Genomic DNA, 21,895 nt, shown 5'->3' with positions numbered 1-21,895 from the left:
AATTTTAATGTATTTTACTCATTAATTTAACTATATTACAGTACATTGTGTGAAAATGAGTTCTTAAAGAGCAGGCTTAAATTCTGATTCCCCAAACAAAATTTTAAATGTGTGAAAGGGCAGTATAGTAATTCATTTTGGTACATTCTTATCTTTGAGTTCATTTGGTACGTTCTTATCTTTGAGTTTCAGGTATAACATGTTCATTACAGTTCTATGAAATTTCCTATCCAAATTTTGTGTTGTCCCAGTTATTTGGCATTTGACAGTAATTAGTTTTCTTTTGTGGAATATTGGATGGGCTAGTTTAAGAGATGGCTGAAGAGGTACAAGATAGTCTTATTGGGTGAGTATGTCCTCTGCTGTGAGGTTCTACATTAGGTCACTCTTTAAGAGAAAGGAGTCATCCATTTAAGTTGATTTTTCTGAGGATTGTGAGTCTTTGAAGCTGTATCTTGTTTTACGGCGGTTGGCATCCGAAGCTCCCGAGTGATAGTGGAAGCAGTGACTTTGAATACTTAAGACAGAGTCAGATTATATGTCGTGAAATTTGTTAACTTTGTGACAGCAGTGCAGTTACATAATAATGGGGTGGGGGGGAGAACACCACTCCTTTGCTCCTTGAAGATGTCCTGGATACTGCAGAGGCTAGTGCCATGATAGAACTGAGTAATTGTACAACTCTCTGCAGCTTGCTTCAATCCTGTGCAGTAGCTCCCCCTCCATACCAGACAGTGATGCAGCCAGTTAGAATGCTCTCCACAGTACATCTGTATAAATTTGTGAGTGTTTTTGGTGACATACCAAATCTCCTCAAACTCCGAATAAAATATAGCTGCTGTCATGCCTTCTTTGTAGCTGCATCGATATGTCGGTGGTATTGGCACTGAGGAACTTGAAAGTGCTTTCCCTTTTCACTTCTGATCCCTCTAAGAGGACTGGTGTGTCTTCCCTTCTCTTGCTCTTTCTAAAGTCTGCAGTCATTTCTTTGGTTTTACTGACGTTGCGTGCAAGGTTGTTGCTGCGACACCACTCAACTAGCTGGTATATCTCACTCCTGTACACCCTCTTGTCACCATCTGAAATTCTGCCAACAGTAGTTGTGTTGTCAACAAATTTATAGATGGCATTTGAGCTGAGTCTAGCCACAGAGACAATGGGTGTAGAGAGAGTTGAGCAGTGGGCTAAGCACACATCCCTGAATGCGCCAGTGTCGATTATCAGTGAGCTGGAGATGTTATTTCCAGTCAGCCCAAATTGTGATCTTCTGGTTAGGAAGTCTAGGATCCAGTTGCAGAGGAAGGCACAGAGGCCCAGGTTCTGTAGGTTTTTGATCAGAACTGTAGGAATGATGGTGTTAAGCACTGTGCTATACTCAATAAACAACATCTTGACACTGGGTATTTGTGTTGAAGAATCAGAATCAGGTTTTATATTGCTGGCATATATTGTGAAATTTGTTATTTTGTGGAAGCAGTTCAGTGCAATACATGATAAAAGCTATAAATTAAATATGTATATGATTCCAGTTAATTGTGACACATCGGGACAGGTATGTTTTGGCCCAATTAAACGGCTACCCCAATTATCCAAAGTTTTATGGAAATAGTTAAAAAGGTATAAAAACATAAAGTACTGTTTAACCAAGTAACGCATTATGTTGTTAAATGAAATACAGAACAAATTAAAATGCTACCAATATTACTACAGTACTACAAAACTGTGTATTAGTTCGTAATGGTTACCAGTGGAGGAATTCTCAAGTGTGGGCTGGCATAGTACTTGATTAGTGAACTATTCATTCTTAGCCCCTTGAGGCATCACAGTTTAACACTTTTTACAATAACCAACAATTTATTTTTATCAGATCCCGACATATTTGCATAACACAACAACTAATGCGATCCATTGCTTTCTTTGAACCAGATAGTATTGTGTGTTTATAGCAAAGGTAACCATCCAGCATGGAGCAATAAATAAAAGGCCTGTTTCATTGGCATTGTAGATATCTGCACAAAACTTTAGAAGCAAATTAGGGAGCCTTGTAGATTTCCATTTATCAGCACTTGTAGCGTCAGAACTACTTTTCTTGCCATGTGCTTTCTTGAACTTAATGTGGTGTCTACATTTCCATCGAGACAACCAACCATCTGTTGCTTTAAAATCTTCATGACCAACTTCTTAGCTAGCTCTTCTGACTTGTTTTTTGTAACATTGTTCCACTGAAACGTACCCCCTGTCCAGTTATAATGGAAAACCATTGACTGAGATCCTCTTCGACATCTGTATCCCTACAATCATGCTTTCTGTTTTGGGTCTTCCCTGTTGTCCCTGAGTAATGTCCATACTTCTCACAGTTGATCTTGCTGATGTATCAAGCGTGTAATTGTAAATTTTGGCTCTCCAGGTATATATATCAGCTGAAGATGAATGGTGTTAGGCAGATGGCTTTGAATTTGGTTCAGTCTGGAAATTTTTTTTGGCTAGAATCAAGTTTTTTCATAGCAAGAGTCTCAAAAAAAGTTAAAGTCAAAATTAAAAAAACTAAATGATCAGATCACTGCTTTTTGAATCAGCGTCCATCGGCTTAAATGAGTAACATTACACAAGCCCGTGCAACTGACGCACCTATTCGCTCTAAACACGGTGTAGTGTCTAACAGTCACACAGCTGCATGTGACTGATCAATTCCTGCCCCAGTTAAGCAGCATAATGTCCCAAATGTGGTTGCCCCAATTAACTGATGGCCCAATTAACATATATGAAAAGTAAAATAAATAAGTGCAAAAAGAGATTGAAAAATAGTGAGGTAGTGTACATGCATTCATTGTCCATTCAAAAATCTGATGATGGAGGGGAAGAAGCTGACCCTAAAATGCTGAGTATGTGTCCCTCATGCTTCTCTGACACCTCTTTGGTGGCAGTGAGAAGAGGGTATGTCCTGGGTGATGGGGTCCTTAATGGTGGATGCTGCCTTTTTGATGCATTGCCTTTTGAAGATGCTCTTGAGCCTAGGGAGGCTAGTGCCCGTAATGGAGCTGGCTGAGTTTGCAACTTCCTGCAGCATCTTTCGATCCTGTGCAGTGGCCCCTCCATACTACACGGCGATGCAACCAATTAGAATGTTCTCCGCGGTACATTTGTAGAAGCTTGCTAGAGTCTTTGGTGATATATCAAATCTCAGCAAACTCCGAATGAAATATGGCTGCTGGTATGTGTGTCTCTGTATTTGCATCAGAATGTTGGACTCAGGTTAGACCTTCAGAAATGTTGGCAGATACTTGATGAGATGAGTTCTGGCTGCATGTTACAGCAGGAAAATCTATATTGTATGCGCTAGAGCAATGGACCTTTTTCTCCTACCAGTTGAGTTTGGGAATCAACACATTGCTGACTTGCATTGGTTAACCAGGACTTTGTGACCATTGGGTCCTCAAGATATCCTGCTAGTAGCGTGCTGTTGTCAAAGCACCCTTTGATATGCCCATTAAAAATAAAACTCAGAAACTGCTGGAAATTCTTAGATCAGGATTCTTGTATGAAAATAAGCATTATTTATTTAATCAGAATGGGGGAAATAGTTAGAAAACATGAGTTCTAAGATTTAGAGATTGGTGGAAGAGGAGGGATTAAATAATAAAAAGTACTTAGTACAAAGTAATAAATGCCCAGGTTAGATGAAAATGCAGAACAATGATCTGAAATTATGAAAGCAATTAAGGAGCAACATTGGAATAGAAATGCTGATTATTCAAAATTATTGAGTTTGATTTTGAATCCCAATGACAGTGAAAGTGCTGTTCTTTGACCTTAAAAGTAATTTCATTAATTGTAACAAAATCAGAAAATACTGGAAGTTCTCAGCAGATCAGACAGCATCGGTGGAGGAAAAAACGTTTAAAGTCAAAGACTTGCGTCTGGAAAGGTTTTCATTAATCATAAAGCATTTTCAGGTGACTTGAGATTATGAAACGTATTATCAATGAGAGTTTTTCTTTAATAAAACTGCTTGTAAATCTAAAGTGCTTACATATATGAACTTTAAATTTAGGGGATGGAGGTGACTGGCAAGTGAATATTGCCTGCATACCTACTTAGGAATGGATTGCATGGGGGGCGAGGGGGTGGAAATGAAGTGCCGGCAAAACAATGGACTTGTCATATCTTTGGGCAGAAATGAAGAGACATTGAATTCTCTTTTTCTGTTGTCTTGAATCTTAAAGCTAGGCTTGATCCCTGACCATCTAATTACCAATTATGCATATTAGTTATCTTGCTTATTGTTTTATACTTTTTAGGGTTTTGATGGTCATATTTGAGTGTATATTTTCTGTTATTATATTAAGATAGCAACATCACTGATAGCTATTCACAGCATACCATACTGTCCAGGTTGCCTTTTTCTATCATATACAATCAGGGTTTTCTATATTACGTAAATCTGTTATGCATTTGATAACCTTTGAATTATAGACCTGAAAAGTTGCAAGTACAACAATATTGATCAGAATGATGCACAATAAGGTTATGGGCCAACTTGTGGTGAATTTACCTCTTAGTCTGTGGTTCTAGTTGGTCCTGGTCAGCTGTACATACCCATGCCAGAACCAGATCCCTGACTTCAGTGACTGTTCTGGAGTTATAAAATTATGGAAATAAAACCTGTACATAATTTAACTTTTGACTGATACCTTGTGGGACATATTGATTCTGTCCCATTGAAACAACGTAGGGGGAGACAACAGAAGAATGTTCTTGCTATTAGCACATTGTTAAAGGTGTATTCCTGTTACTTAATGCAAAGTTCAGGACAATCCTGTTTTTTTGTTACTTTGGTTACATCCACACTAGACCCGATAATTTTGAAAACGCCGATTTCGAGTAAAAACGACAGGCGTCCACACCAAGCGTTTTTCAAAATATCTCCGCCCACATTAGAATGGATATTTGGCCGAATCTCCTCCTACTGGGCATGCGCAGGACACAAAACAAGCGAAGAGGAAGCGGTATACTTGGTGCGCGTTTGTCCAGTTACGGACTAGAAAAACTTTAAAGGAATTGCTGTTGGCTCTCGTGCAGGAGGATTTAAAACTAAAAAAACAACAAATACTGGAGGGTATGGAGGCAATCGACTGGGAGTTCATGGACAGTATGACCCGGCTGACGATGAACATTGAAAAATTGACTAACTCTGTTGCTTTAATAAAGCACCTTGTTAAATGTATAAAACATGTCTGCATCAGTGTTATCTTGTATTTCCATACAATGTTACATTAGGCTGTTACACATCTATTGTCAGAGAAGTACTTGCATAAATAGGTAAACCACCTTCATACAAACAAGGACAGAAAACAGGGCAAAGTGAGTATACTTATTTATTCAGTAAGCTATGGGTCAAAGTATTTGGTGAGTGCATTTCTAACTCTTCTGGCTTCAGTCTCGTTGCCGTCTGTTCCGAAATTGTTAGGTTACGTGGGGGGTTGCGTTCAAGAAAACAACGAAATGCCGCGCTACGGCTGTCTTTTCTGGCACGTCATGACAGCGTTTTTAAATAGTCAAAAAAGCTCACTTTACAATTTAACTCTCACGCCGTTCACACCGACTGCGCGTTATAACAGCTGTCCAGCAGTGCTTGCGCAGTACCAAGCAGAAGCAGAAAAAGCATTGTTGTTGTGGTGTTGTCATGACAGTGTTTTTAAGTATCTTCATTTACCCCATCCACACTACAATGCGCAACAATTGTTTTCAAATTTACACACTCTGGAGAGTGTTTTAGAAAAGCTCCGTTTTCGGGGGATGAAAACGCTGTTTCAATGTGGACGGAGGGTCAAAATGAAGAGAAAAAGCTTTGTCAAAATTACCCTGCGTAGTTTGGATGTAGCCTTAACCTTCTGGTTAGTTGTATATTCATAGGGTCTTCAACACTATAACAAAAAGTGTTTTTTTTTTGGGTGTAAGGAGTTTGAACTCAGCAGGTTTTGGAGCAGACACTAGTATCAAATAGAAACAGAAAACATACAGCACGATACAGGCCCTTCGGCCCACAAAGTTGCGCTGAACATGTCCCTACCTTAGAAATTATTAGGCTTACCTATAGCCTAGTTCAAAGAAGTTCTGCTAGTAGAATTGTGCTACCACTGTACATAGGTGATTCTGTAAAGTTTCTGACTATATTCAAAATGTTAAGAGTTAAGTAGATGATAGCAATTGGAGCTGTTAATAATTTATTGTTATATTTGTGTTGAAGTAAAGAGCATTGAGTCGGCAGAGTTAGATTCTGGCCTGAAGATTTACTGTGTGAATAAAGGTTTTTACATTTCCTTGTTACAACTTTTGTGGTTCAGTCTTAAGCCTGATTTATACTTCTGTGTCAAATGTACGCCGTAGGTACCGCATACCCTACGCCGTGGGGTGACGTTCACCTCCCCAAAAAAGTAACTCATATGTCGTGGCGACGAAGACCGCAACAACTGTGATTGGTTGGCTTGGTAGCACCGCATTTCGTCCTACGCATTTCCGGTTGCTTTTCTCCGCCATGTCTGTATACTGATGCGAAATAAATGGTTGGAGACGATGAAGTAAAACGTCAAGTCTACCTGCCGACATCCAAAAATATTTGAAATGCATTTCCTTGTCCATGTCTCTCACGAAGAAACTCAACACAGTGGCTTAGAAACCCCACCACGAACTAGTGTTTTAGTGGTGAATTGCAGAGCGACGCAGACACAAAAATGCATGCTCGCTATGGCGTAGGGCTATGCAGAGGTATAAATCAGGCCTACGGCGTAGCCCGTACACATAAGAATAAATCGGGCTTTAGTTATATATAACAGTGATCCTCCGCAGTGAAACCTTTGCAAGATGTAGGCCTTTGACTGCATATCTCAGCTGGAGAATGCCATGACAGTCTTTGAGGCAAAACTAGGTTGAGAACATTGTAATATCACACAAAATGCTGGACTAATCCTGAAGAAGGGTCTCGGCCCGAAATGTCACCCATTTGTTGATTTCCATGGATGCTGCCTGACCTGCTGAGTTCCTCCAGTGTTTTGTATTTTACTTTGGATTTCCAGCATCTGTAGAATTTCTTGTGATTATGTTATATTAAACTTGGATGTCTTTGTTTTAGCTATTCAGTAATACTTGAAAACAACAACATTAAGTAAATAGTAAATGAAAATTAACAACGCAAATTAATGAAAGTATCAAACTAGCATAAAACAATTACAATTACCACACACACACACACACACACACACACACACACACACACACACACACACCCCCACCCCCTGTTGGACACATTGCACAGTCTCATTAATTGAGCTTTTGCTAGAAGGAATGGTATGACAGATGGAGTAGTTTGATATGTTCATGGGTCAATAAGTTTGGAACATGCGTGAAAATAGTTGAACATGAGTAGTTTCCTTTGGAACTTCTGGGCACAGCCAACATAATTTAGTCTTTTGTTTCAGCTCATTACAACCAGGTGTTAGAGGTATAACTTGCTGCATTGTACGTGAAATGATTCTTGGTAGAATTAAGTCAAGTCAAGTCAAATTTATTTATAAAGCACATTTAAAAACAACCCATGTTGACCAAAGTGCTGTACAAACCATAACAGGTAGCTAGAATCACAAATACAAGAAACACAGATATAAACAACAAGGCACACAGCTTGTAGGCACAAAATAAGCCTAGACACAAGCCAAAAATCAGCCACATCAGGAAGATTCAAGCATTAGTGAATAAAGGTAAGTTTTGAGCCTGGACTTAAAAGAGTCAATGGAGGGAATGCTGTTTCACAGACTAGGGGCTATAACAGCAAAGATGCGGTCACCCCGAACTTAAATTTAGATTGAGGGACAGTCAGGAACCCCAAGTCAGCCGACCTGAGGGACCTGGAAGTAGAATAAGGGTTTAGAAGGTCTGTGATACAGGAGGGGGCCAACCCATTTAGGACTTTATAAACAAACAGGAGTACCTTAAAATCAATTCTAAACCATATGGTAGCCAGTGGAGAGAGGCTAGGATAGAATTAATATGGTCCCTTTTCTGGGCACCTGTCAGGAGCCTGGCTGTGGCGTTCTGGACCAGTTGCAGGTGGGACAGGGACGACTGACTAATCCCAGTATACAGGGAGTTGGAGTAGTCCAAGCGGGAGGATATAAGGGCGTGGATGACTTTCTTGGGAGAGAAAAGACTTGACTTTGGCAATAGTACGAAGCTGGAAAAAACTGGCTTTTACTACTGCACTAACTTGCTTGTCAAGCTTAACGGCGGAATCAAATATCACACCAAGGTTTTTGACATGGAGTTTGACAAGAGTGGACAGGTTACCAAGACTGTCGATAATCACTTTGATGGAGTCAGGGGGCCAAATAGGACAACTTCAGACTTGCCTTCATTCAGCTGTAGGAAGTTTTGTGCCATCTAACACTTTATGTCCTCAAGGCAGTTCATGAGGCTGACTAGATTTGACTGGTCATTTGGTTTCAAGGGGAGATAAAGCTGTGTGTCATCAGCATCACAATGGAAGGAAATACCGTGTTTTTGAATGATTTGGCCGAGGGGAAGCATGTATATAGAGAAAATAATGGGACCTAGGATGGAACCTTGTGGGACTCCGCAGGAAAAACTAGCTGTAGAAGAGGATAATTTGCCAATGTTGACGGAGTAGCTTCTATTTTTGAGGTAGGATGTGAACCAGTTCAAGGCAGTGCCATCAACACCAACCCAGTGTTGGAGACAGTCTATTAAAATGGCATGATCCACAGTATTGAATGCTGTGCTGAGGTCAAGAAGAATTAGGATGGCAGAGTCACCTGAGTCGGTAGAGAGGAGGAGATGTTGCAGTACTTCATTTCTGAGAATATCCCCACATAGTCAATGAATTGCAACTAGACCTGAAGTGACAAAAGCCTAAGGGCCCACTTCTGAATTACCATTCTGCCTTCTGATGATTTACACTCTCAAAAGACCTTTTCAACTAACTGTCTCAGTCTCGGATTATCAGCATCACTCTTGATTGTATTTCAAACAGAAGTAGTTAAACTACTGTGAATTAAAATACACTACCCTTCACTTCAAACTAATGGGTCTGTGCTAGATCACTTGCTGTGGGTGGCATGGAGAGACAAGGTAACTGCATTCAGACTCTTGGGACTGCCCAGTGCAGTCTTTTCCTCAGTGATCAATCCAGTAGTGGTGCAGAAGGTCATTTGCAGTTTATCTAATCTTCAGTGCATTTCCTTCTTCCTCACTGTAATACTAAGTTTATGAATGGTTTGATCTGTAGAAAGGATTTTGTCAATAGTTCCCTTGTGAATAACTTGCCAAATGTAAACATTAAGTTTTGATTTGCAGAGAAAGACTGGGGGAAAAGGGAACATGAAGGGAATTTGAAGATAAATTTGATGCTAGCGTTAAGGAGAAGATAATAGAGAAGAGTGGCATATTGGCACAGCAGTTAGTGTGATGATTACATTATCAACCTTGCAAAGCGACACAAGATGGGTCTAAGCAGGTGCTAATGGAATCAGCAGAATGCTTACCTTCCATATAATGCTTAGGTTTGAAAGTAGTGTATATTTTGTAAAAAGAAGTGATGCCATTTGGAGGTCATGTTCAGGATGGGACTGGAAATGGATCTTTTCAGGCAACTTGTATACTTGGCCAAGTTGCTTCCCTAGATTATTCTCTGGCATAAGGTGCAGAAACTTCTGATTTCATTCTTTCCATTAAGGTTGCCAATGCATTTATCATAACATTTTCTTTACTGAATACTGTTTGTGAAATTTTGAGTTCTAGTTTCAGTTTACAAAGAAGCATAGAAAACCTGCAGCACAATACAGGCCCTTCGCCCCATAATGCTGTGCCGAACATGTACTTACTTTAGAAATTACCTAGGGTTACCCATATTTTTCTAAGCTCCATGTATCTATCCAGGAGTCTCTTAAAAGACTATCATATCTGCCTCCACCACTGTTGCCGGCAGCCCATTCCACGCACTCACCACTCTCTGCGTTAAAAAAAAATACTCCTGGCATCTCCTTAGGCAGATGAATATAATGTGTGAACTTTGCGTCTGTCTTCACTGTGGAGGACACTAGCAGTGTGCCAGTGGTCTGTGAGTGTCAGGGAGTAGGAGTGAGTGCCATTGCTATTACAAAGGAAACAGTGTTAGGCAAACTCAAAAGTCTTATGGTGGATAAGTCACCTAGGCCAGATGGACTACATCCCAGAGTCCTGAGAGAGGTTGCTGAAGAGATAATGGATGCATTGGTCATGATCTTTCAAGAATCTCTCGATTCTGGCATGGTCCCAGAGGACTGGAAGATTGCAAATATCACTCCACTTTTCAAGAAGAAAGGAAGGCAAAAGAAAGGAAATTATACACCAGTTAGCCCAACCTCAGTGGTTGGGAATGTGTTGGAGTCTATTATTAAGGATGAGGTTTCGAGGTACTTGGAGGCTAATGATAAAATAAATCAAAGTCAGCATGGTTTCTGTAAGGGAAATCTTCCCTGATAAAACTGTTAGAGTTCTTCGAGGAAATAACAAGCAGTTTACTCTAGAAATTCCTTAGAAGGTTTTAAAATGTGGCTTTTATTTGTAAGTAGTAACTTTTAAACAAACCTGAGTGCAAATCAAATTAAATATTTCTTTTGCTTTGTATCCTAATCCTTACAATTCCAATAGATAGCACTGTTCTAGGCTTTCTTAAATCTTTATTGTGTAAAATAAGTCTTCAGGTAAGACTGTGATATGGATTTTCAGTAGGTTGGCTGAAATGGGTCAAACAGGCACAATAAAGGTTAAGGAATTTTGGGTACAAATCCCAATCAGCAGAGTTTTTCTTGTGGGGGCGAAAAATCCTTCCACTGGAAAAGGACCTTGGCTCCATATCAAAATAATAACTATGGGGAATTTCCACAGGGTTGTCATTTGCAGACCTTTGCAGGAGGTGAACTAGACATTGATTAAAATATTCTTTTGACAATTAAACTAATTTTCAGCTGTGTTAATAAGCATGCAATTTTTACCGTGATCACTGATTGCGACAGTGGCCAGGAACCCCTGCTTATTTAAGAAATTTCTTTGTACTCTTCATGACTTACAAAAGAAAGTATTATGCTTTTAAAATTCATATATAGTCTACTAAAATATAACAAATTGGACCAAAGGCTGCACCTCCCCCCGACCCTCAATTCAAGGATTTCATGTTGAAAAGTCTACATCCTTTCAATGATAGTTTACATATAAATACATTTTATTTAGCAATTTATAAATTGGCAGTGTGGTGTAATGTAGCTCAGTATCTTGCCTGGAGGACAATTAGAGCTTCTGATGAAAGTCAATGCGTAATGCACATCTGGGTCTTATTAACTACTTGAGCATTTTTCTCGGGATTATATATTGTTTCCAATTCTTCAATGAAATTTAAAGACCAATTTTTGCTCTGTTAACAAGGTAGTATTTGATGGAACTGATCTCCATAAGGAAGCAAGGCTGTATTATCAATCAGCAATTTGTATATATAGTTGCAAGAAAAAATTGGTGAACCTTTTGCAGTTATCTGGTGTTCTGCATAAATTGCGCATAAAATGCAGTCTGATCTTCATCTAAGTCACAATAATAGACAAACACAATCTGCCTAAACTGATAACACACAACAATTTTACTTCTCTTTAATACTGAGCACATCATTTAAGTCTAGGTTCAAAAAAAATAAGTGAACCTCTGGGGTAATGTCTTCTACAAAAGCTCTTTGCCGTCAGGTATTCCAATCAATGAGATGAGATTGGAGGTGTTACTGTAGAGGTGCCCTGTCCTATATTAAAAAAAAGGCACACAGTCTGGTTACTGACAGAGACTACTCTTTTCGAAAAAGAGATCTGTTTATGTGCAGCATGTCTTGATCAAAACAACTTTCAGAGGACCATAGAGGAAGAATTGTAGAGATGCATGAAGCTGGAAAAAGCTACAAAGGCATTTCTAAAGACCCGAGTGTTCATCAGTCCGCAGTGAGGAAACTCAGAACTGTTGTAGGAGTGGGCATCCTGCAAAGATCACACCAAGAGCACAATTTGCAATGCTGAAAGAGGACCCAAGTGTAACAGCAAAAGACCTGCAGAAATCTCTAGAACTTGCTAAGGTCTCTGTTCATGTGTCCACAATAAGAAAAACACTGAACAAGAATGGTGTTCATGGAAGGACAGCACAGGGGAAACCAGTGCTCTCCAAAAAACAAACATTGCTGCACATCTCAAGTTTACAAAAGACCACCTGGATTTCCACAACACATCTGGGATAATGTTCTGTGAATAGATGAGACAGAAGTTGAACTTTCTGGCAGAAATGCACACTGTTATGTTTGGAGGAAAAAGGTCACTGCATACCAACACCAAAGCTTCATCCCATCTGTAAAGCATGCTAGTGGTTTGGGGCTGCTTTGCTGCCTCAGGGCCTGGGCAGTGTGTAATCATTGTGTGAACAATGAATTCAAAATTGTGTCAAGACATTTTACAAGAGAATGTTTGGGTAGCAGTCCATCAGCTGAAGCTTAATAGAAGTTGGATGATGCAAAACAAGACAATGATCCAAAACACGAGTAAATCAACAACAGAATGGTTTAAAAAGAAGAAAATTTGTGTTTTGGGATGGCCAAGTCAGAGTCCAGACCTTAATCCAATAGAGATGCATGACCTGAAGAGGACTGTTCCTCAAGATATCCCAAAAATACTGATGAACTGAAACAATTTTGTATGGAGGAATAGTCTAAAATTCCTTCTCGCTGTTGTGCAAATCTGATCAGCAGCTGCAGGAAATGGTGGAAGTTATTGCTGCTGAAGGAGGTTCTAGCAATTATTAAGTAAAAGGGTTCACCTGCTTTTCCCAGCCTGGGCTGTGAATGAGTGTTCAATAAAGACATGAGAAGTACAAATGTATTTGTTATTAGTTTGGACAGATTGTGTTTGTCTATTATGGTGTATTGGATAAAGATCAGACCACATTTTATGAGTAATTAATGCAGAAAATCAGGTAATTGCAAAGGGATCACAAACTTTTCTTGTAACTGGAAATGGAGATAATTTATTCAATAGGGTAATTTAATCATGACACATGTACACAATGATTTGGTAGGGGAGACAAAAATACCTAAGCTAACTTATAGCACTAAAGTAACTTGGAAATTCTCTTCTGAACCCTGAGGTCTATTAAAATGTAATCCAGCAGACCTTTGAGCACTGCCCACTGTAATATCTAACTATATAAAAAGTGCAAAGTAAAAGTGTATTATTGAAGTACACATATGCCACCATATACTACCTTGAGATTTATTTTCTTGCAGACATTCATAGAAAGTATAAAGAAACACAATAGAGTCAATGAAAGACCACACACAAAAAACTCGGGCAAACAGTAAACTGTAAAATACAAATAAAAGCAAACAAAATAATAAATACATAAGCAATATACAAATGTTTGTATATCGGGAACACGGAATGATGAGTCCTTGAAAGTGAGTCCATAGGTTGTTTGATCAATTTAGTGTTTGAGTGTAGTTGTCCCATCTGGTTCAAGAGCCTGATGGTTAAGGGATAATAACTGTTCCTGAACCTGGTGATGTGGGACCTGAGGCTCTTGCGCTCCCTTCCTGGTGGCAACAATGAGAAAAAACCATGGCATGGATGGTGGGGCTACTTTCCTGTGACAGCACTGTTTGTAGATGTGCTTGATGGTGGGGAGGACTTGACCCGTGATGGACTGGGCTGTATCCACTACTTTTTATAGGCTTTTCTATTCAAGGGCATTTGTGTTTCCATAACAGGCCATGACGCAGCCAGTCAGTATACTCTCTACTATATACAAAAAACTCAAATCTTCTATGACTGTCTAAGTCAAGCTATGTGCAGCAATTCTGATCCCTTCAGGTGCCATAGTCTACTCATTTTTAAATTGAAAAGATTTGACTTTTTAAATCCCATTGTAGTAGTAAGTCTTTTTTTCTAGTTCTGTGACCAGTGATTCTTTTCTGAAGCTCTTCTGGAGATTCATCATCGTATCAAGTAGTATTGAGGGAGCAAAAATATGATGCTCTTTTACATTATGCCTAATGAAAGAATAATAACCAACCCCCCCCCCCCCCAAACCTAATGGTCTGTTTTATTTCTTCCTTTGCAGATTTATGAGATGACAGGAGCCTGTTTGGCACATTGGCTCCCAAAACACCATTCCCCCACTCATTTCCTTTTATGCCAGCAATTTATTATTTCTCAAGCATCAACTCCCTTTAATTTTTTGCCATTAACTGACTGATGCATCTTTGGAAAGTGGGAAGAAACTCGTGCACCTGCTGGAAAACCATGTGATTGTGCAGAGTGGTCTAACCAACATTTCATACACTCAGTGGCCACCCTACTTGGTACCTTCTGTGTATTGCAGTAACCTTGGTTGCAGTTCTCAATGGCACAGGGCTAAAGCTTTGGTGCACAACATATGACCCAGTGAGTTACAAGCCATATATGCTCACTTACCCACACTTAACTGCAGTTGCTCACATGCTGTTCACTACCTGCATGAATGGAGGACATGGATTTCCTTTAACATTCAAGTTATGAAATTTTAGGCTCCTGCCTTTACTTGATCTGAAATGTAACAACATGAGGTGGAAGTTAATTGATGGTAACAAGTGAACAGGAATCTGGATGTTACTGTGCTGATACCTCAATATAGTTTTAGTATTCCTTTATGAATTTTGTCCATCACCTGAGTTTTCAAGTGATTGCTTTGTAGATGCAAGGAATTTTGTTTTAAATAGTGGTTTAGATTATTTATAAAATGTAAATGTTTAGCTGCCCCCAGAATTGCTTTGACAGCCATTTAAGACCTATGTACATTAAGGCTTGGTAGCTAGCAAGGATATCAATGTTATTTGAAAGTCTGAGAGTGTCCTTGACATTGAAAATTTCTTACAATATTGATCATAACCTTTAATATTTTTTATTTATTTGATGTGTGGTGCGGAGTTGCATACGGGTCAGAAGGGCGACAGATTTCCTTCTCTTCCTGAGCTCATCGTTGAATCAGATGGGATGTTAAAACTGTCCACTAAGTACATAATTACCTTTACTGATGACTAGCTTTTTAAAATCCCTGATAAATTTCACTACTTAATTGGTGGTATTTGCACATGTGTAGATTCTAGTTCAATGACTTTTTGTTTTGTTAGCAAACGACTAAACAGCTTGAAGAACTGCTTTTGTGGCATATGATGTTGTAATTTAGATGGTTATTGAAGTGCAGTAAGCTGTCATTGTTTTCGATATGTTTATTCTGTGAATGAACAAAATGAGATTCTGCAGCTGCTGGAAATCTTGAGTAATGCACATGTTATGCTGGAAAAATCAGGTCAGGTGGTATCTATGGAGGGAAATGAACAGTTGACATTACAGGTCGAGACCTTTCATCAGGGCTCGAGTGTTTGAAATGAGTGTTTCAAAGTTTGCACTCTTTACTTACTGCTTATTACGCCACTGGTATTTCGGGCAACAATGAAAGGCCTCCATCTCTGTCTGGTTTTGGCAGCCATGCAAGTCCCGGATGGAGATCAGGAATACCGTCGCACACAGATGTCGAAGGATTCTTTATTGCTCTTTCTGTAATCAGTTAGGGTTGTTTTGTTTTACCAGTTAGTGTTGCTAGCCTGAGCTGAATCCTCGAACCTGGAGCACTGGTGGACTACTCTTAGTCCGGCTGCTACCCTTCAACCTGACTAGCATGCGTCACCCTAAGAGCCAAAGCACAAGGCTCTGACTCCGGTACAGGTATTGAGGCAGTCAAGCCTCCAAACCACGGCAAGGTTGTGTTCTTCTTGGAATTTGCTTACTTTGTACATATATATTGCAGGATAGGTTCAAAGCAATTTTCAGCTCCATTCCAAGTAAGAAAAATTGTTGCCAGTAGCATTGTCTTGAAGATTGATGAGGGTAGCTGCACTGGAGTTTTATTGTTGTGGCAGCTGAGTTCTGTTTGCTTATTTGTAAATGATTAAGTGTGCATGTTCAGGCAGTCTTTATTATGAAAAAAATGGAGTGATATTTGAACATTGCTCAATTCAAGTTTCAAGGTATTTTAGATAATTATCATACAACTTTACTATTGCTTCTGATCCTAACATGAGTCTAATAATGTTGTTTCAGAGGACGCAGCAGTGGAAAAGGAACTCCACAGCCTACAGTAAGTATAGTGTTTTGTTAATATTTTATGATTTAATGTTTTTTTTGGGTATCCACTAAATATAGTTAAAGTTTAATGAGTTATATGAGTAGGTAAAATTAACTAATTTGATTGTTATCGATTTTGTTTGTAATTGCATATTGGTGTAATGACATTTTTAGCATGCTAAATGGGGTCCCTTGTTTCCAGCAAATAAGTGTTTTGCGTAGCTAATTTAAGTCAAAAGTGTGAACTTTAAAGCTAGATGTTATTATTTCCAATACTGTTCCAAACTTCTGTGCAGTGGCAAGTCTAGGTTCTTGTAGAGGTTATTCATTTTGCGAAGATTGTTTCTGGCTTTCTCGTTTAGAAAGTCAAGAAATCCCCAGGAAAAAAGTAAAAGTCATCCAATTCAAATTCAAGTTCAAGTTCAGTTTATTCTCATTCAACTGTTCACATGTATACCGCCAAACAAAACAATGTTCCTCCAGTCTACGATGCACAACACAGTACATATAACTTCCACACTCAACACAATGTAATATTACCCTGCCATAAATTAATGACAAATAATAATTGCAACTTATTTTGTAACTAATGAACATTAAAAATTTTGAATTTTGAATTGGCAGAATAAACATCGAAAGCCATGCCTATTTTGTTTCTTGTTCAGAAAAGATTGAGTGTTTAGACAATGATTGATGACAAGCTAAATATGAACTCTTGATATGTGCTTCCAGCTGAAGTTGCTCAGCAAAATTAGGATCAATATTGCTATCACCTTGGAAGTCCTAGTTTGTAATATTTTCCTCCTTTCTCTATGCTCTCTGTACATGTTTTATTATTGGGTTAATTCCCAGTTCTGCAGGGTGGTACTCTAGAAGCAACAGCACCTTCTGCGATGCCCAGAAATTGGTGTTGCTGTAAAGTGTTGAAAGATGAATATAACACTCTATAAAATCACTAACATGCTAAAACAATGTATGCTTGCCACATTTGTGTACAGATTAGTTTTGAAGTTTAATTTTGTACAGCAGTTGCTCAGATTTATGATACTGGAATGTCTTAAGGCTGATTTATACTTGCGCGTCAACTCGACACTGTAGGTATGGCGTCGCGGCGAACCCTATGCAGAGCCTATGCGGATCCCTACGCCGTAGCCTGACGCGCACCTCTCCCAAAATGTAACTACGTGTTGCAGCAACGCAGACAGCAAGAACTGTGATTGGTCCACCTGGTAGCATCACATTTCCTCCATCGCTGCAATAGCTTCCCATTGGGCGACTGAAGGGCAGGGAAGGAACTCTGGCTGCAATGCTTTCCATAAAGCTTTACAGACCTCCGAAATTATGGAGGATGCACTTCGCTTTTATGAAAAAAGATTTTCGCTTTAAACTTGTTTACCTGGAGAAAGACTACCACAACCATGAAGTTTTGCGCGGGCAGGTGTGTGCGCATGCGCGACGTGCCGGAATTGCAGAGCGACACAATCACACCAACACAGAAGTATGAATGCTCACAATGCGCATAGGCCACTTGCGTAGGTTACGGCATCGAGTTGATGCACAAGTATAAATCAGCCTTTATAGTTAGCACGTGAAATTTCATGCAGTTAATAACATAACTAGGAATGAACATTAGAGACGGTACCATGGACTGTTTAATGTTTCCTGAAATTTTTATTATTACAAGTAAGGTAAAGCAACTATATTGCCAAAAAATTGTACTATTTGTAGAAAATATAAGCAGCCAAGTTCACTCTATGGAATTATTTATAACGTGTACTGCTCTGACAGCTAAGCAAATATATTGATAATTTGTAAAAGAGAGCATTTGAAAGGCATTAGTGAGGAATATCTAGACATTACAGAAGTACTTATGAAAAGAGATATGTGGTAATTCATTAGAGGGTTTTTAAAAGTTTATGATAGAATAAACCTTAGTCCAAAGGTAAAATAATTCTGTTGTAGGGGCTGGAAAACTATAAGTAGAAATTGAAGAAAGTAACAAGTAAACTCAATAGGTTGTCATTTTGAAAGCACTACTAGTAGTTGTGAAGAGCATTAGTGCATTGATGCAGAAGCTACATAAGAGCATATTGAGGGAAAATAAATGGAAGGCACTGGTAATAATATTTTTCTGTAGGAGATTTGTGTGAAGCACATCCTAACAAAGACTATTTGGGCCTAGTATGTACAGTTGCAAAAAAAACTTTGTGTACCTTTTGCAATTACCTGGTTTTCTGTATTAATCACTCATAAAATGTGGTCTGATCTTCCATCTAGGTAACAATAATAGACAAACACAATCTGCCTAAGCTAATAATACACAAAATTTGTACTTCTCATCAATACTGAGTACAGTATTTACACCGTTCATAGTCTAGGTTAAAAAAAAGTATGTGAACCTTTGGGGTAATGCCTTCTGCAAAAGCTATTTGGAGTCAGGTGTTCCAATCAGTGAGATGAGATTGGAGGTGTGGAAGACACACAAAGTAAGGTTACTGACACAGCCAGCTTTTCTCAACAAAGGTCTGCTTACGTGCACCATGCCACAATCAAAACAACTTTCAGAGGACCGTAGAAGAATTGTAGAGATGCATGAAGCTGGAAAAAGCTACATAAGCATTTCTTAAGACCTGAGTGTTCATCAGTCCACATTAAGAAGAAATGTCTACAAATGGAGGAAATTATGTTCTGTTCCAACTCTCCCTAGGAGTGGATGTCCTGCAAAGATCCACCAAGAGCACAACGTAGAATGCTGAAGGAGGTGAAAAAGAACCCCGTGGTAACAGCAAAAGACCTGCAGAAATCTTTAGAACTTGCTAAAGTTTTTGTTCATGTGTAAATAAAGGCATCCGTTAGTCTTGCGAGACCATGAATCTGTGCCTGGAAAGTCTTCACTCTCCAGGGCGCAGGCCTGGGCAAGGTTGTATGGAAGACCGGCAGTCGCCCATGCTGCAAGTCTCCCCTCTCCACGACACCAATTTTGTCCAAGGGAAGGGCATTAGGACCCATACAGCTTGGCACCAGTGTCATCGCAGAGCAATGTGGGGCTTGAACTCACAACCTTCAGGTAGCTAGTCCAATGCCTTGCATGTTCGTGTGTGCAGTATAAGAAAAACACTGAACAAGAATGGTGTTCATGGGAGGACAGCACAGAGAAAACCACTACTCTTCAAAAAAAAACATTGTTGCATGTCTCACGTTTGCAAAAGATGTTCAACAGTGTTCTGTAGACAGATGAGTCAAAAGTTTAACCTTTTGGCAGAAATGCACATTGCTATGTTTGGAGGAAAAAGGGCACTGCACACCAACATCAAAACCTCATCCCAACTGTAAAGCATGGCGGAAGACGCTTCAAGGTTTGGGGCTGCTTTGCAGCCTCAGGGCCTGGACAGCTTTCAATTGTTGAGTGAAACAATGAATTCAAAATTGTATCAAGACATTTTACAGGAGAATGTCAGGGCAGTTGTCCATCACCTAAAGCTTAATAGAAATTGGATAAATCAACAAGACATTGATCCGAAACACAAGAGTAAATCAACAACAGAATGGTTTAAAAAGAAGAAAATATGTGTTTTGGACCGACCAAATCAGAGTTATCCCCGAAGTATTGGTGAATTGAAACAGTTTGTATGGAGGAATAGTCTAAAATTCCTTCTCGCCGTTGTGCAAGTCTGATCAACAGCTGCAGGAAATAGTGGAGGTCATTGCTGCTAAAGGAGGTTTTACCAGTTATTAAGTACAAGGGTTCACCTACTTGTTCCAGCCTGGGCTGTGAATGATTAAACAATGTGTTTAATGAAGACATGAAAGGTACAATTGTTTGTGTGTTATTAGTTTGGGCAGATTGTGTTTATCTATTATTGTGAACTGGATGAAGATCAAACTTCATTTTATGAGTAATTGATGCAGAAAATCAGGTAATCGCAAAGGGTTCACAAACTTTTTCTTGCAACTAAATTTCAGTACTGCACTAGGTACCTAATGCAGAAGGTGACCATGCAGTAACAGTATTATTTGAACAAAATCAGAACGTCAGTAGAATGTGAGTAGAGGGCAAGTCATAAGTGGCCACTGTTTCATAAAATAGGTCGTTTTTTCTGTATAGTGGTCAGTTGGGATTTTTTGGTTGACTGCATAACAAAGCTTATAAAGGATCAGCAATTGTATTACTTACCTCTGCTTAAGCTGTATGTTTGCACATGATTCAAATTGAAATTGGAAACAAAACTCGTACATGCTTAGCAACACGGAGTGGAATGGGAGCACTGTTTTTACTCAAAAGTTCTACTAGGCAAATAAATCAGATTTAGTAGGTTTGTGGTTGCAGTAGATTGCAAAACATAATTTAAAAACACTATAAATTACAATTATTTATATAAAATTGTAATTTATGGTGTTTTTTTAAAAGAAAATATATATATATATCACACTTAGACAGACCCAGACATAGACACACGCAAAAATAGTGTACATGGGTTCATTGACCATTCAGAAATCTGATGGTAGAGGGGAAGAAGCTGCTCCTGAAATGTTGAGCGTGTGTCTTCAGGGTCCTGTACAACCTCCTTGATGGTAGTAATGAGAATAACACATGTATTGGGTGATGGAGGTCCTTAATGATGGATGCCACCTTTTTGAGGCATTGCCTCCTGAAAGTATTCTTGACGCTGGGGCCTATGATAGAGCTGACCGAGTTTTTGCAGCCTTTTCAGACCCTGTGCATTGGCTTCTTCATACCAGATGGTGATTCAGCCAATCAGAATGCTCTCCATGTAGAAATTTGCGAGAACCATTGGTGACATGCTAGTTCTCCTCAAACTCCTAATGAAGCATAGCCATTGTTGTGCCTTTATCATTGCATCAATATGTTGGGCTTAGGATAGATCTTCAGAAATGTTGACACCCAGAAACTTGAAACTGCTCATTCTATCCACTGCTGATCCCTTAATGGGAGGACTGGTGTGTGTTTCCTCAACTGCTCCTTCTTAAAGTTCACAATCAATTCCATGATCTTGCTGACATTCAGTGCAAGTTTGTTGTTGTGACACCACTTAACCAGCTGATTTATCTCACTCCTGTACACTTCCTCATCACCATCTGAAATTTTGCCAACAATAGTTGTAAATGGATGAATACTTGAGCTGCAGTTTGTGTCATTGACTTTCATGAAACCTTTTCATTCCTTATTTGCAATTTAAAATTGTCAGTGTGTTTGTTTAGAGTGAGGTAAATTGCTCAGGTTGAAGATCAAGTTCCCATTGCAATTTTGCTCTCTAAAATAGGTACTGACCAGATTATGTGGGAAATATTACACAGAAGCTATTCAGCCCAGCATGTCCATGCAGTAGTAGATACTCCAGTCGTAATTTTCCTTACTTATATTCATTATAATCGTCTGTGCACTTTATCCTCATGCACTTTCCAGCTTCTCTTAAATTCATGTATTTTATTTACTTTAAGCACACTCTATGGCAGTGCATTCCACAGTATCACTGTAAACGTAACTTTGCTGGATCAAATAACGACAGCACAAAAAGATCGTTACTTATCTTTTCACCCGCTTATTTCTTCGAGCTCAACCGGCGAGTGAACTTCGACCCAACATCAGGGAGAGACCCTTTCTCATCTCCCCAGCGGTTCTACAAGTTCACTGCCAGATGTCAGAG

At 39.2% G+C, this 21,895-nt stretch overlaps 1 protein-coding gene across 4 annotated transcripts in view; it reads left to right on the top strand.

Moving 5' to 3' along the window:
• Positions 1-21,895, top strand: part of atxn2 (ataxin 2) — a 137,756-nt gene that overhangs the window by 5,590 nt on the left and 110,271 nt on the right. For 3 of the 4 annotated variants that reach the window (XM_072248016.1, XM_072248019.1, XM_072248017.1), the window contains exon 2: positions 16,206-16,242. The exons of the other annotated variant lie outside the window; for it this stretch is intronic. In XM_072248016.1, the coding sequence (XP_072104117.1) occupies positions 16,206-16,242 (37 nt within the window). The remainder of the gene's footprint in view (positions 1-16,205; positions 16,243-21,895) is intronic. 4 annotated transcript variants of the gene reach the window in all.

Source organism: Mobula birostris, chromosome 31 (genome assembly GCF_030028105.1).
Source record: "Mobula birostris isolate sMobBir1 chromosome 31, sMobBir1.hap1, whole genome shotgun sequence".
Lineage (NCBI taxonomy): Eukaryota > Metazoa > Chordata > Chondrichthyes > Myliobatiformes > Myliobatidae > Mobula > Mobula birostris.
This window is presented reverse-complemented; position numbering and strand designations above follow the sequence as displayed.